Genomic DNA, 12,806 nt, shown 5'->3' with positions numbered 1-12,806 from the left:
CAGACATCCAGCCCTTGCTTATTTTATTTTTTTTAATTTGATTTATATGCCGCCCTTCTCTGGAGACTCAGGGCGGCTTACAATGTGCTAAGCAATCAATGGAGATCAAGTGCAGCAAGTGGCCAGTTTTAAGTTTCTGGGTGTTATCATAAAAGAGGACCTGGCCTGGGGCACTTACATTGCAGCACTGATGAAAAGGGCCCAGCAGAGATTATACTACCTGAGACTTCTCAGGAAACAACAACTGAATGAAAAACTGCTGGTGACCTTCTACTGCTGCACCATAGAAACTATTTTAACTTGCTGCACCTGTGTATTGTCTGCCAATTGCCCAGTGGCAGATAGGACAGCACTCCAGAGGGTTAATGTCATTGCCAGAGGATCCTTAGTTGCCCTCTCCCCTTTTTGGAAGAGCTTTATAGCTCCCACTGCCTTAAGAAAGTTCAAAACATTCTTAAAGATCCAGCTCATCCAGGGCACCCTTTTTTTTGAACTATTACCATCTGGCAGATGCTATAGGATAATAAAGACAAGAACAAATATGCTGAAAAACAGCTTCTATCCCAGGGCAGTAACTATATTGAATTCTACGGTATAGTGCAATATTAATGCAATATTGGGTTTTCAATTCAATTGTATAGATAGAATGTGAAGGATGTGTGTTTTATTTTTATAGTTATAATGTACACTGAACATGGCATTTAATTTCATTGTACAAGGTGCAATGACAATAAAGTAAACTAATGGACTGAGCTCTGAGTCCTGTGGACAGTTGCTGTCAGTTGGGTCTTCTTTTCCTACATGTGGTGACACAAGTAGAAAAAATGTACAATGCCAAACCAGTCAGACTCTGACTGGTTGAGACTCTGAAGTCTGCATGCACCAGCCTCACAATGACACCTTTTGAAAGCAGCTGAAAGATGCTGAGGAAGATTCCCCAACTTCACCACCACATCATTAACTTCAGATACACCACAGATCCTACATGTTTTGCCAATAACAAGGATTCTGTTGGGTTGGAGAAAGTGAGAAAGAGCACTTCAGAGAAAATAAATGTTATGGTAGCTGCCCTCAGATATAGTCTGGTTAGGAGAGGAAGGCTATGTCATGGACTGGTGTCCTTCAAGAGGGGTTAGATAGACAACCTCAAGTGGAAATTTTATGGTTGTATAGAGGTGCTCAGGTAGTTGCTTTCTATATGTTGTTTTTTCAAACAAGCCAAGTTAGTTGTTTGTAATCCAAAAAGCATGCAAAGGTAATTCCTTTTCTTGAACAAATTATTTTCTATACATCAAAATTACCCCCCTCCCAAATTAAACTATTGACAGTGTAATATTCAACTTTCAATTTAGAGCTAGGATGTGATAAATTTGTTGAAATGAATAATCTGATGTTTGCCCATTATATGCAATTCCTTGCTTCTTCTTTTTCATAGAAGAATCTACTTTATTACAGGCTGCTGTTATCAAGAGCTGCTCTGCAGGATATCCTGTGGGAAATGTTAATTTTTTTAAAGTATGAATGCCTCACATTGATACATATAAAACTGCAACACGTAAAAAAAATCCAGCTCTGTTCAGTTTATTCTCCTTCTGCCTTTGCTGTTTATGTAATGTCAAAAATAATGTGACATCTTATAAAGAAACAGGACAAAAGAGAATCACTTCCATTTTTGCTAGAAACTATTTTGAACCCACTTTGGAAATTTATTTTCTCTGTGCATTATAATTTTTGGGGATGATTATCCAGAGATTATTCTTCCAATATGATTCATTTTAGGACAAAAACAACAGAGGGAAGTATAAGTGGAACAGCTGTAAAGGACAAAGAAGACTTAACAGACAAGGAAACACTGTTGCTGTAAGAGGACAGCTGAAGAGTCTACAAAATGCATTTGATTCATGCAAACTGGAACTAAAGAATATCATGCTAGCAAATACAATGAAGGATAAAATAAATCAAGGCACAGCATTAATTTAATATAGAGGATTTTTCAAATACATTGTAAGTGTTTTTCTTATAGCATTTTTCAGAATGAGAGCATTAAATAAATATATGGTATTTAATAACTTCTATGATAGGACAAAATAATAATTGTAACTAATTATTGCAATATTTTTTAATTGTCAGTTACATGATTAAAATGTTTTGAGGGAAGATCGCTATGACTAAAAACATTGGAGGAGGATGGATTGCTTTTTCTTTTCCTTAATATTTTGAAATTGACTGTAATTGTTCAGGAAGACTTATTGTATATAATATCAAATTATATATGAAATTGAAAATCATACAGTCATCTGAACGACTCAATTTTATTCGTAAAATTTTATTTCCTTTTTGGCACTAATAATCAATATAGAGTTTGATGGTAATAAAATAGCTGCAATTTGCATTTTTAATGGTATATATTCACCAGTTTCAGAATTTTTAGAAATGGATATTTTTTCTGAAGAATGGTCTGTGAACCTAACAGCATATTCCTTACTACAATTAAGCCAAGATAGAAAATTCAACAGAAGTGTACTTACATCTGAAGAAATTAACAAGTCTTGTTTATGCAATGTGACTGCAGACTTTGATCATACAATGAACTGTTCTTGTGAAGGGAACCTGACTGCATCATTATTTCCTATTTTTCATGAGAAAAACTGGCCTGCTCTTTTAACTATTATTGTGATTATTATAACCATTTTTGGAAATATTCTGGTCATCTTGGCTGTTTCATTAGAAAAGAAGCTGCACAATGCCACAAATTATTTCCTGATGTCACTTGCAATAACTGATATGCTCTTGGGTTTTCTTGTCATGCCGATATCAATGCTAACTATATTATACGGTAAGTACTATTAACAGCCTTTAAAACTCAATATACCGCACTTTAATTGATTAATATGCATATTACAAGTTACTTTAATGTAACTATAGACTCAGTGAAAAGAGGCTTTCTAAAAAATTAGAATTATGAACTAGAAGATGTAGATGTCTAAAACCTTAATTCTGCAAGATGCTTTCATTGTTTCTCAAATAATAGAGCATTGTTGACTAAAAAAGGCCCCCTACAGTCCTCATTCTGTCCTCACAGTTATCTGAGAATTCTAGTTGTTGTTCCAATGTATCCAAAAAGTACTAGATTGCCAAATATGTGCACAATTTGATGGCTTGTACTTTTAAAAAATTAAATATTTGTATTGAACTTAAAGATCAGTAAGTATATCACTGTATATTTTAAACACGTGCAACATCTATTGCATTTATTATTCAGATTTCATAGTTGAAGAATTAAGACTGCAAAATCATTAAATTTTAGACTAGACTGGTAATGGGACTAAGGACCCTAAATCATCACTATGTGGGGAATCATACTCTAGGAGAAAAAATTTGAAGATAAGAATATCAACATAGTTATGAATTAAAATAAATGACTGTTGTATATTTATACAGCTACTGTAACTCTAACAAGTTAATGAAATTAGGTGTATCATTATGAAACTGTATACAGATCCGTGTGACACCGTTTTCAATGTTATCACTACTTTGGATAGCCTGATGAAAAGTCATGCAAATTTTAAAAGATGATTGCCTAACTATGATTCATTTGCCATAGAGTTCCTCAGTAACTAAAGGATAAGAAAGTAACCTTGATGTAAAATATCAGGAGTATTTCACAAGCATTATAAATTCAAATGCTTGAGGCAGAATGTAGTGGTGAGGGTTATATCTGTAAGACTGCATATGGTTTAGGAACTAATATTGTTATTTGTTTGTTTGATTGAATGTTTATTAAATGCCCATTTCAGTGAATGACTCTGGGTGGCTTACATATTTAATATTTGAGGGAATGCTTTGTGCAGGATCGGGTGTCTGAGGTTTAAATTCCAAAGAAGAGCAACCCTCAATGCCTATGGTTGGGACAGATATCCTATGTGAGGTCACTCAGGATTCTTGAGTAGGAAGCGTGGCATATAAATAAAGTAGAAACTATTAATAATGTGATTGTGGAAAACTGATCTTGCATTTGTAGATTAGTTTGGAATATTTCACACTGTCCAAATGAATTTTTATTTTCTGAAACAGCATAGTGTTTGAGATCATTATGCTATCATTATGCATAGAGATAATTATGCTCTTGAAGTTAAGCTTCTCTAGACAAAATGACAGCTTTCTATAATGTGCTTCAGGGATAAGTGAGAGAGAAGTTTTTAAGAGTGCTATGGACATATATTATTGCCTTAATTTTAAGAGAAATACAATGTCTGGTTTTGGTAGGATGTACTTCCCACTGTCAGTCATGGAAGCCATGTTTTACTTTGGATCTTCAGAAAACTTTGGAACTCTAAGAAAATAGCTGCAGGGTTATTATTAAAAGTGGAATATTGAGAAGAGTTTATGCCATTTTTTTCTGCATCTTTTCTTTGAATAACTATTGAAAGCATTGTAAAGATAATTTTTTCAGTCTGTGCACTTGTGTTTGTTCAAACAGATATAAAGTCTGTTTGTCTCTGCCTATATGTACATTGAAAAGGCACAAAGAGATACACATCTGTCAACACTCACAAGAAGTCCTAAAATACAGGTAATCCTCGAGTTATGAATGTAATGGAGCCTGCCAATTACATTCGTAACCCAAGAATTCATAGGAGTGAATCGTGTAACTTGACCACAATCACTCCCTCCTTTTGCCCATGCATTTGCTAATCGAATGCCCGGTTCGTTAAGTGCACATGAGATATCTCAGGGTGGGGAGGCCTTGTGATGGAATAGGCCACCTTCATCAGAGCACCCAAGGCCTCCCATGATCCAGATACCTCATGAAATTGCTTCCCTCCCACATACACAGCCTACCATGCTGGGCCCCCACAGGCAGGCCTGTGGAGACTCACTTACCTTTTGAGGACTTCACTGCTTGCTCGAGATTGCCCTCAGCAAAGAAGCTGGCAAAGATGTTCATCAAACAGATTTACCGACAGCACAGGATACCCCGCCGGGTCAGCTCAGACCGAGGAGTCCAATTCACAGTTAAGTTTTGGAGAGAGTTCCTGAGATCAGTTGGATCCACACAAGGACTTAGCTTGGCTTTCCATATGAGTATGAATGGAGCTGCAGAACGAGTGAACATAATCGTGAAACAATATATATAAGATGTTATGTGGATTACCAACAAGAGAAGTCGACGGACCTGCTGCTGTTTGCAGAAGTTGTTTTCAACAACACCGTGCACAGCAGCACCAGATTGACCCCCTTCAGGTCACAAGTGGCATGGACTTTGTACTCATGCCTGAACTGCCCAGAGAACCCCCTCCTCCACAACCCTGACTGAGTGGACGGAGCTGCTGAGAAAGGGTTGGGAGAACACTAAAAAAGTGCTAGCAGAAGCCGCTGAGGCATATAAAAAGCAAGCAGACAAACACTGATCTCTTCAACCTCCCTTCCGTGTGGGAGATCGGGTTTATCTGTCAACCAAATACATAAAACTAAAGCTGTCTAGTAAAAAGCTGGGACCTAAGTTTTTACATCCATTCCCAATAGTGAAAGTAATCAACCCAGTGACAGTGCAGTTTAGCCTCCCCTGCATTCTAGGGAAAGGGCATCCTGTTTTTCACTGCAGTATCTTGAAGCCAGCCATCGGGTCTAGATTAAGACCACAGACTCGACCACCTCCCAAACCTATGGTGGTGCAAGGAGAAACCCATTACAAAGTTAAAAAGATTTTAGATATAGATTATATAGAGGTCAATTGCAATATCTAGTTCATTGGAAAGGGTACCCTTTGTCTGAAGCTACTTGGGTTAAAAGCTGGGATGTAAAAGCAGACAAGCTAGTAAAACAATTCCATGATAAATACCCTGATAAGCCAAAGGGTCCCCCTGGGGAGGGGAAGAGGTGATTAGTCTTTTCAATTAACCCCCTGTGTTATTCTCGTTGCAGGACACGATCTTCTGATGAGGGGAGGGGGGAGGCCTATCAAGCCTAGAAGCCATCTTTTGCATTGGGCCTTCAGGCCTGCCACATTTACTGTTGTGGAAAACTGGGAGGGGGGATTGTATGGAGCAGGGGTAATATGTAGTCATAATAACCAGTGGTGGGTTTCAAAATTTTTTACCAACGGTTCTGTGGGTGTGGCTTGATGGACGTGGCATGGCATGGCATGGTGGGGAAGGATACTGTAAAATCTCCATTCCCACCCCACTCAAGGGGAAGGATACTGTAAAATCTCCATTCCGTCCCCAATCCAGGGAAAGGTTACTGCAAAATCCCCATTTCCTCCCGATCAGCTGGGACTTGGGAGGCAGAGAATAGATGGGGGTGAGGCCAGTCAGAATTTTTACTACCGGTTCTCTGAACTACTCAAAATTTCTGCTATCAGTACTCCAGAACTGGTCAGAATCTGCTGAAACCCACCTCTGATAACATTACTTTCTCAGAGAGTCAAAGACATCTTGCCCTGCACCTGGAGGGGTGTGGCTGGGAGGCATCTTCAGTTGGGATGGTGCTTTGATTGGACCATGTGATGGACATGTGGGTGCTGGGCAGGGACTTGGACTTTCCTTTGGGTGTGGAAAATCTGGAAATGTTCAGATTCTGGTTTTCCCAGCTGTGGGAATATTAGATGCCAATATGGCATCTCTAATAAAATGGAACTTTGAAGAACTTCAAGCCTCAGAGTCTTCTTTCATTGGGGGTGTTAACTTGGAACCCTGACAAACACATTACAATAAAAGCTGCAACCTACTGGATGTGAAGGTACTCTAGATATTTTTAGTCTCAAGTTTGAGCAGTTTTTTAAATTGGATGATTGTAATTTGTGTACTTTTTCTGGTCTCTTTTTCTGATCTACAACAGTACTGTATCTTTTAATAAATTAAATTTTAATTTGAATGGAATATAGCATGGTAGGGAAATGGTTGCAATAATGGCACTATAGAAAAAGAAGTCCTAAGTATTTATCATCAGAAATATTCATTGGACTGGTTCTGGTGTCGTCACTTCCAATTTTATCTTTCTTTAATGACAGTTTCACTAGACTATCTTAAAAGCTGAAAACAGAGAAATTAGAAATTATATAAATACAATTACAATTAGTTTAAATGTGATATCAGCACTGGATAGGGTTTGATGTGCCCCCTTCCCAGATTTAAGGAGGTTTCGGTGCAAACTATACAATTTAAAAGAAGTCCAAAGATGGGAAGGCGGAGTACAAAGACAATTGTATCATTACAATTTAGCAGATTTGCTGCCATATCAGCTGCAGTGAAATCTAGAGAACTCTGCTGGCTTCAGAATTGGATATTGGAGCCTTCAAGAGCTTGGAGGAATCAGAAGGACACGGACTAACCACTTTTAAAAATCTGTAGATGGATGAGATAAAATATAACAACAGAAAATGTGTTTCATATCAGTGAAATATATAGCTTTCCAAACTGCTGTAGAGTTAATAAAAGCTGTCCTTGGTTACAGAATATAGATGGCCACTGCCCAGGAACCTCTGTGCTGTGTGGATTTATTTAGATGTGCTTTTCTCCACTGCCTCCATCATGCATCTCTGTGCCATATCTCTGGATCGTTATATTGCCATTCAAGATCCCATTCATCACAGCCAGTTTAACTCCAGGACAAAGGCCTTGGCAAAAATTGCTCTTGTTTGGACAGTATCAATAGGTGAGTTGTTCTATCTTTATGTGTTATGCTATCATCAGAGATTTTTACTTTCAGTAAAATTATATGTGCATCCTATCCCAATCTCTCTCTAAAGCTATGCATTTTTGCCTGGGGCCTTTTGATGTCTTGATTGATGCCATATTTTCTATTGCATTTCATGGCTTTTTATTACTATTAATCCCATTTGGGCAATCAAAAATATTTTCAGCTCCATGTCACCCCAAGATAATTCAATTTGAACTAAATTGTCAATATTTTACATTGATCCCCTCCGCCCCCAGGATTTAGTTTAAAAGCTAATGTACTGCTACTATTTTAATTCAAATGGAGTCTTCCCTTCAAAATACACTTACTTATAAAGTGAAATGCAAATCTGAATAGATACAGGTTTAGGTTTAGGTTTATTTGATTTGTATACCGCCCTACTCCCGAAGGACTCAGGGCGGTGAACAGCCAACAATAAAATACATAAATACAAAAAATGTAAAAACCAGATAAAATCAAATTAAATCATTTTGGCCCAGACAGATTAAAGCACCCCAATAATTTAAAAACAGATTAAAATTTACATATTTAAAAAGGGAAGAAATTAGGCCAAGCCCGCCTGATGGAATAAAAAGGTCTTCACAGCACGGCGGAAGGAGCGTAGATCCGGGATCCTCCGTATCTCCGGGGGGAGCTCATTCCAGATGGTAGGTGCCCCCACAGAGAAGGCTCTCCCCCTAGGGGCCGCCAGTCGACACTGTTTGGCTGACGGCACTCGGAGGAGTCCCTCTCTATGAGAGCGTACTGGCCGGTGGGAGGCTATTGGTGGTAGTAGGCGGTCCCGTAAATAACCAGGTCCTAAGCCAAAACAATTTATCAGGAAAGTGCTTTGTAAATTCACCACAGCTCAGTAGCTTTATTATCCCAAGAACTCTTCACATGAAATAACACTGCTCAACAATAGTAAGTGCTGCATGGGACAATGGCTGGAACATGAAAGATCAATTCCCTGATCAGTTAAACATTTGGGAGTTTTATTGCTTTCTGCTGTAAGTATATTGTTAATCTTAATCATCAATGAAGGCCTGAGACATAACATTTCTTTTCTGGGAATAATGTCTTTTTTAGTTAGCATGTCCTTTCAGAAGGAGACAAGGAGATTCCACCACCACCACCCCATTTTTTAATTACAATTACAGAAGTAATACAAGAAGAAAAACACGGTTAATTGCAGACGTGTACCATTGAGAGAAAACTGCAGTAACTGTTGTTAGTTTATTAAGTGATGTTTTCTCGAAGATGCAGTTTTGTGTGCTTTATTGGCATATGTGCATCAGTGCAGAGCACTAGAACATTGTCTTTCTCTCTAGCTGTGTCCTGCATAGATAACATTGTTTCCTTTTACTATATATATATATAGAATGCATGGAAATAAAAGATGCAAAACCAAAATAGCCCATAAGAATAGGCATTGATCATTCACAGCAGACTAACAGTGGATGAAATATGTATGGCTTGAACATACAGTATTAAAGGACAGCTTTGTTCTGTTTTTGCTGGAGGGAGTGTTAAAAGAAAGTCTTAAATCTTAAAAAGAAAGTAAGTAATAGAATAAACAACTGAGTTTTTTAAAAATGCACTCACCGCATCCGAAATAGAACAATCTCAATAAAGTTTGCTGATGAGGAGATATTATCTTCCTCTTCCCATTGATCTCAACTGCATTAAATCACTGGAGAAGGAGGGGAAGCTTTGTCTCAAAGTGTATATGTGCTGGCAAATATATATGTGTGATTCCCAAGGTACACCAGCATTATTTATATGTTGTGTGTGAGAATGCATTAGGACAACAATATAGTACAGGTAGTCCTTGCTTAATGAAGGTAAATGTGACTAGCAGTTTCATTGTTGAGCAGAGTGTTTGGAAAGCACAATGTCATATGACTGCATCAACTTACAATGGCAGTTGCAGCTGTTCCAGTTGCTATTGTTAAGGCAAATCCTGCACAGAGTGTCCCAGAAGTGATGTCTCGGTGCCTAGAGGCCATGTGGGTCTGGATGGGGAGAAACAGGCTCCAACTCAACCCTTCCAAGACCGAGTGGCTGTGGCTGCCGGCATCCCGATATAGCCAGCTGGTGCCATCGCTGGCTTTTGGGGGCAAGTTACTTGCCCCCACGGAGAGGGCTTGCAACTTGGGTGTCCTCCTGGATGCATGGCTGTCTTTAGAAGAGCATATAACGGCCGTGGCCAGGGGGGCTTTTTATCAGGTTCGCCTGATTCGCCAGTTGCGTCCCTTTCTGGATCGGGACTCCTTACGCACGGTCACTCAGGCACTCGTCACTTCCTGCCTGGACTACTGTAATGCTTTCTACATGGGGCTCCCCTTGAGGAGCACCCGGAGGCTCCAACTGATGCAGAATGCGGCCATGTGGGGGATTATGGGAGCGATGGGGCGCTCCCATGTGACACCCCTCCTGCACGAGCTGCATTGGCTCCCAGTGGTCTTCCGGGTGCGCTTCACCCCATTCGGCGGCAGCATAACTTTAAATGGTTGCTGAATGAGAGGCCACTGAATGAGTGCTGCCTGTATTACTAAACCTGCCAAACAGGAAAATCTTATGATTGTGTTTTTTTCCAAATAAAAGCTAATGAAGTACCACAATAAACATTCACATTTCTGAATTGAAATTCTATCATATAAAGTTGGTGTTGCTAGTGACTTTTGAATTCAGCAATTTGTTCAAGTGGTTTTCCAATCTGTCCTTGTAGAGTTTACTCAGTGCTTGTAGCTACTACCAAAGCCAAAACCTTTAACTTCTATTTGTAAGATGGTACTTTGTTTTTCGCTTCCACTGAATAGCTGTGCAAACTTCAAGGAAGCAAATTCACATTCTGCAGTGATGGTCTGATCTTTATGTTCAGGAATGTTATTGGGAACGAGTAGGCACCCATTGTGGTACATCACAGAATGACGTATTTTTAAAAGTGAAAATGACTGTGCTTATCTTTTTTTTAACTAAACATATAGGTATTTCAATGCCAGTTCCTATATTTGGATTCCGTGATGATTCTAAAGTTTTCAAGAATGGAAGCTGTTTTCTTGTGGATGAAAAGTTTGTTTTAATTGGTTCTTTTGTAGCATTTTTTATTCCACTTGCTATCATGGTGATCACCTATTTTTTAACTATAAAATCCCTTCAGAAAGAAGCCACATTATGCATGAATGATCTTGATTCAAAAGTTAAGTTTGGCTCATTCAGTTTTTTCCCTCAAAGTTCTCTTTCTTTGGATAAACATTTCACACACTCTCTGAACAAAGAATCAGGAACTTTTAGGAGGAGAAAGATGCAATCAATAAGTAATGAACAGAAAGCATCCAAGGTACTTGGAATTGTCTTTTTCCTGTTTGTGGTAATGTGGTGTCCTTTTTTCATCACAAATGTGATGGTAGCTTTTTGCAAGGAAGCATGTGACAAAGATATAATCGAGGATCTACTTAATATTTTTGTTTGGATTGGCTACCTTTCTTCAGCAGTCAACCCACTTATATATACATTATTCAGTAAAACCTACCGATCCGCTTTTGTACGTTACCTCCAATGTCACTACAAAGAGAAAAAGAAACCTCTGCAGTTGTTCTTAATGGACACTATCCCTACTGTAGTGTACAACTCACATCAGTTAACACAAATGAAATGCTTTAGAAAGGAATCTAAGTTGATGGCTAAAGACTATTCTACAGGGACATCTGAAATACATGATCTGGATGAAAACTTAAAGGGCAAAGTCAGCAACATGAATGAAAAGGTTAGCTGCTTGTGATTCTGGTACAAGACCATTTTCTTTAACTGTGTATATTCTGCAAACTGGAGAAAGCTGACCTGGAAAAATAGTATGCAACTTTGCTGGGAATTTGCAAGACAGTGCTTCACTATCAAAGATTTGTCTATCACTTTTCTCAATGCTGGAAACAGAATGTACAGGAGTGTGAATGCAGCTACTCCTATCTATGACTCATTAAAGTCACTCATTGCAATTGTTTCCAGGACTATGTAGCACTCACTTAATGACAGTAACTGGAGATGGAATTTATGTTGCTATGCAACATGGTTGTAAAGTGTAATGTCATATAACATTAGATTTGGAAAATGAGAGCAGTACAATCTAAATTTTTGATTTAATTATACCAAATACATTTTATATCAAACTAATTAACAGAAAATATAGGAAATATAACAGTAGACGTAATATGAACTATGTTATAAACAGAAATCAAATAAATTAATTGCTAAAAGATGTTTTCCTTGCCTTTTTGCTGAAAAAAATTAATTCAAATGCTGATAAAAACAACATTTTCAGATCCACTACTGCAAATTAAGGAGTAATTTTGCAGATTTTGAACTACTATGATTCATTACACAGGTCCTCCTCAAGTCACAACCACAATTGGAACCAGAATTTCCATTGCTGAGCAAGGCAGTTGTTAAATGAATTGTGCCTGATTTAATGACATGTACCAACCCAGCCAGGCAGTTACAGTAATTTTTAATTAATTTTGTTGTGCACCCGCAGAAAATATGGCTAATGGTTAATTATATGTAATTTTATCAGATAAACTCCTTGCACTTTAGAAAATTGAGTCTTTATTCTCAATTATACCAATAATGAAACTGAATTTGATTGATTACTTTATGTAGTATGATTACAGCCATATTGTCAGAGGTCATCCCATACACATCTATGACTCTATGATTCTACATTCCAGATATCTCCATGAGAATTTAATACCTTTTCTACAGGGCTATCTACTAGTAGATCTTCTAAATGTAAACTGTACATAAATGATATTGGTTTTTCACTTTGGTTTATTTTATATAGATCTGAGAATCCCAGAAGGGAAAGACATTAGTTAGAATGCAAAAGGAATATGAGTTCTTCTCTTTTTCCTTCTCCATATTGCTGTATTAGTTCTAACTTCAAGAGGAGAAGTTTCAATAGCTATGAGAAAAAAACTGCCTTTTAAATACAATGTGAGTGATACAATACGAGTGATCCCAGACCTCCGGACTTTTCGTCGGGCTCTCAAAACCTATTTTTTTCAGTTAGCCGGGCTGTCCTGATTTTATGATTGGTTTTAATAATTTTGATATGGCTTTTAATTGGA

At 37.9% G+C, this 12,806-nt stretch overlaps 1 protein-coding gene across 2 annotated transcripts; it reads left to right on the top strand.

Moving 5' to 3' along the window:
• Positions 1-1,692: 1,692 nt before the first annotated feature.
• Positions 1,693-12,222, top strand: HTR2A (5-hydroxytryptamine receptor 2A). Of its 2 annotated transcripts, XM_087886157.1 has the most exons (4): positions 2,357-2,836; positions 7,456-7,656; positions 10,671-11,449; positions 12,036-12,222. In XM_087886157.1, exons 1-4 carry the CDS (start codon positions 2,434-2,436, stop codon positions 12,111-12,113), a joined length of 1,461 nt encoding a protein of 486 aa, XP_087742283.1. In that variant the 5' UTR covers positions 2,357-2,433; the 3' UTR covers positions 12,114-12,222. The 2 variants fall into 2 exon arrangements, with proteins under 2 accessions (XP_087742279.1, XP_087742283.1); XM_087886153.1 differs by lacking the exons at positions 2,357-2,836; positions 12,036-12,222 and adding an exon at positions 1,693-2,004 and having other exon boundaries at positions 10,671-11,936.
• The last annotated feature ends 584 nt before the right edge of the window (positions 12,223-12,806 follow it).

This window comes from Pantherophis guttatus, chromosome 1 (genome assembly GCF_059756535.1).
Source record: "Pantherophis guttatus breed Tessera chromosome 1, ASM5975653v1, whole genome shotgun sequence".
NCBI classification, from domain to species: domain Eukaryota; kingdom Metazoa; phylum Chordata; class Lepidosauria; order Squamata; family Colubridae; genus Pantherophis; species Pantherophis guttatus.
Note: the sequence above shows the minus strand (reverse complement) of the source record. Positions and strands in the feature narration are given on the sequence as shown.

Excerpts from the sequence above, each read along its gene's own strand:
- HTR2A (XM_087886157.1), top strand. The coding sequence starts at position 2,434 with ATGGATATTTTTTCTGAAGAATGGTCTGTGAACCTAACAGCATATTCC. Across the intron at positions 7,657-10,670 it reads TGTTTGGACAGTATCAATAG|GTATTTCAATGCCAGTTCCT; the intron begins GTGAGTTGTTCT and ends CTAAACATATAG. Across the intron at positions 11,450-12,035 it reads TCAGCAACATGAATGAAAAG|ATTTTGAACTACTATGATTC; the intron begins GTTAGCTGCTTG and ends GTAATTTTGCAG.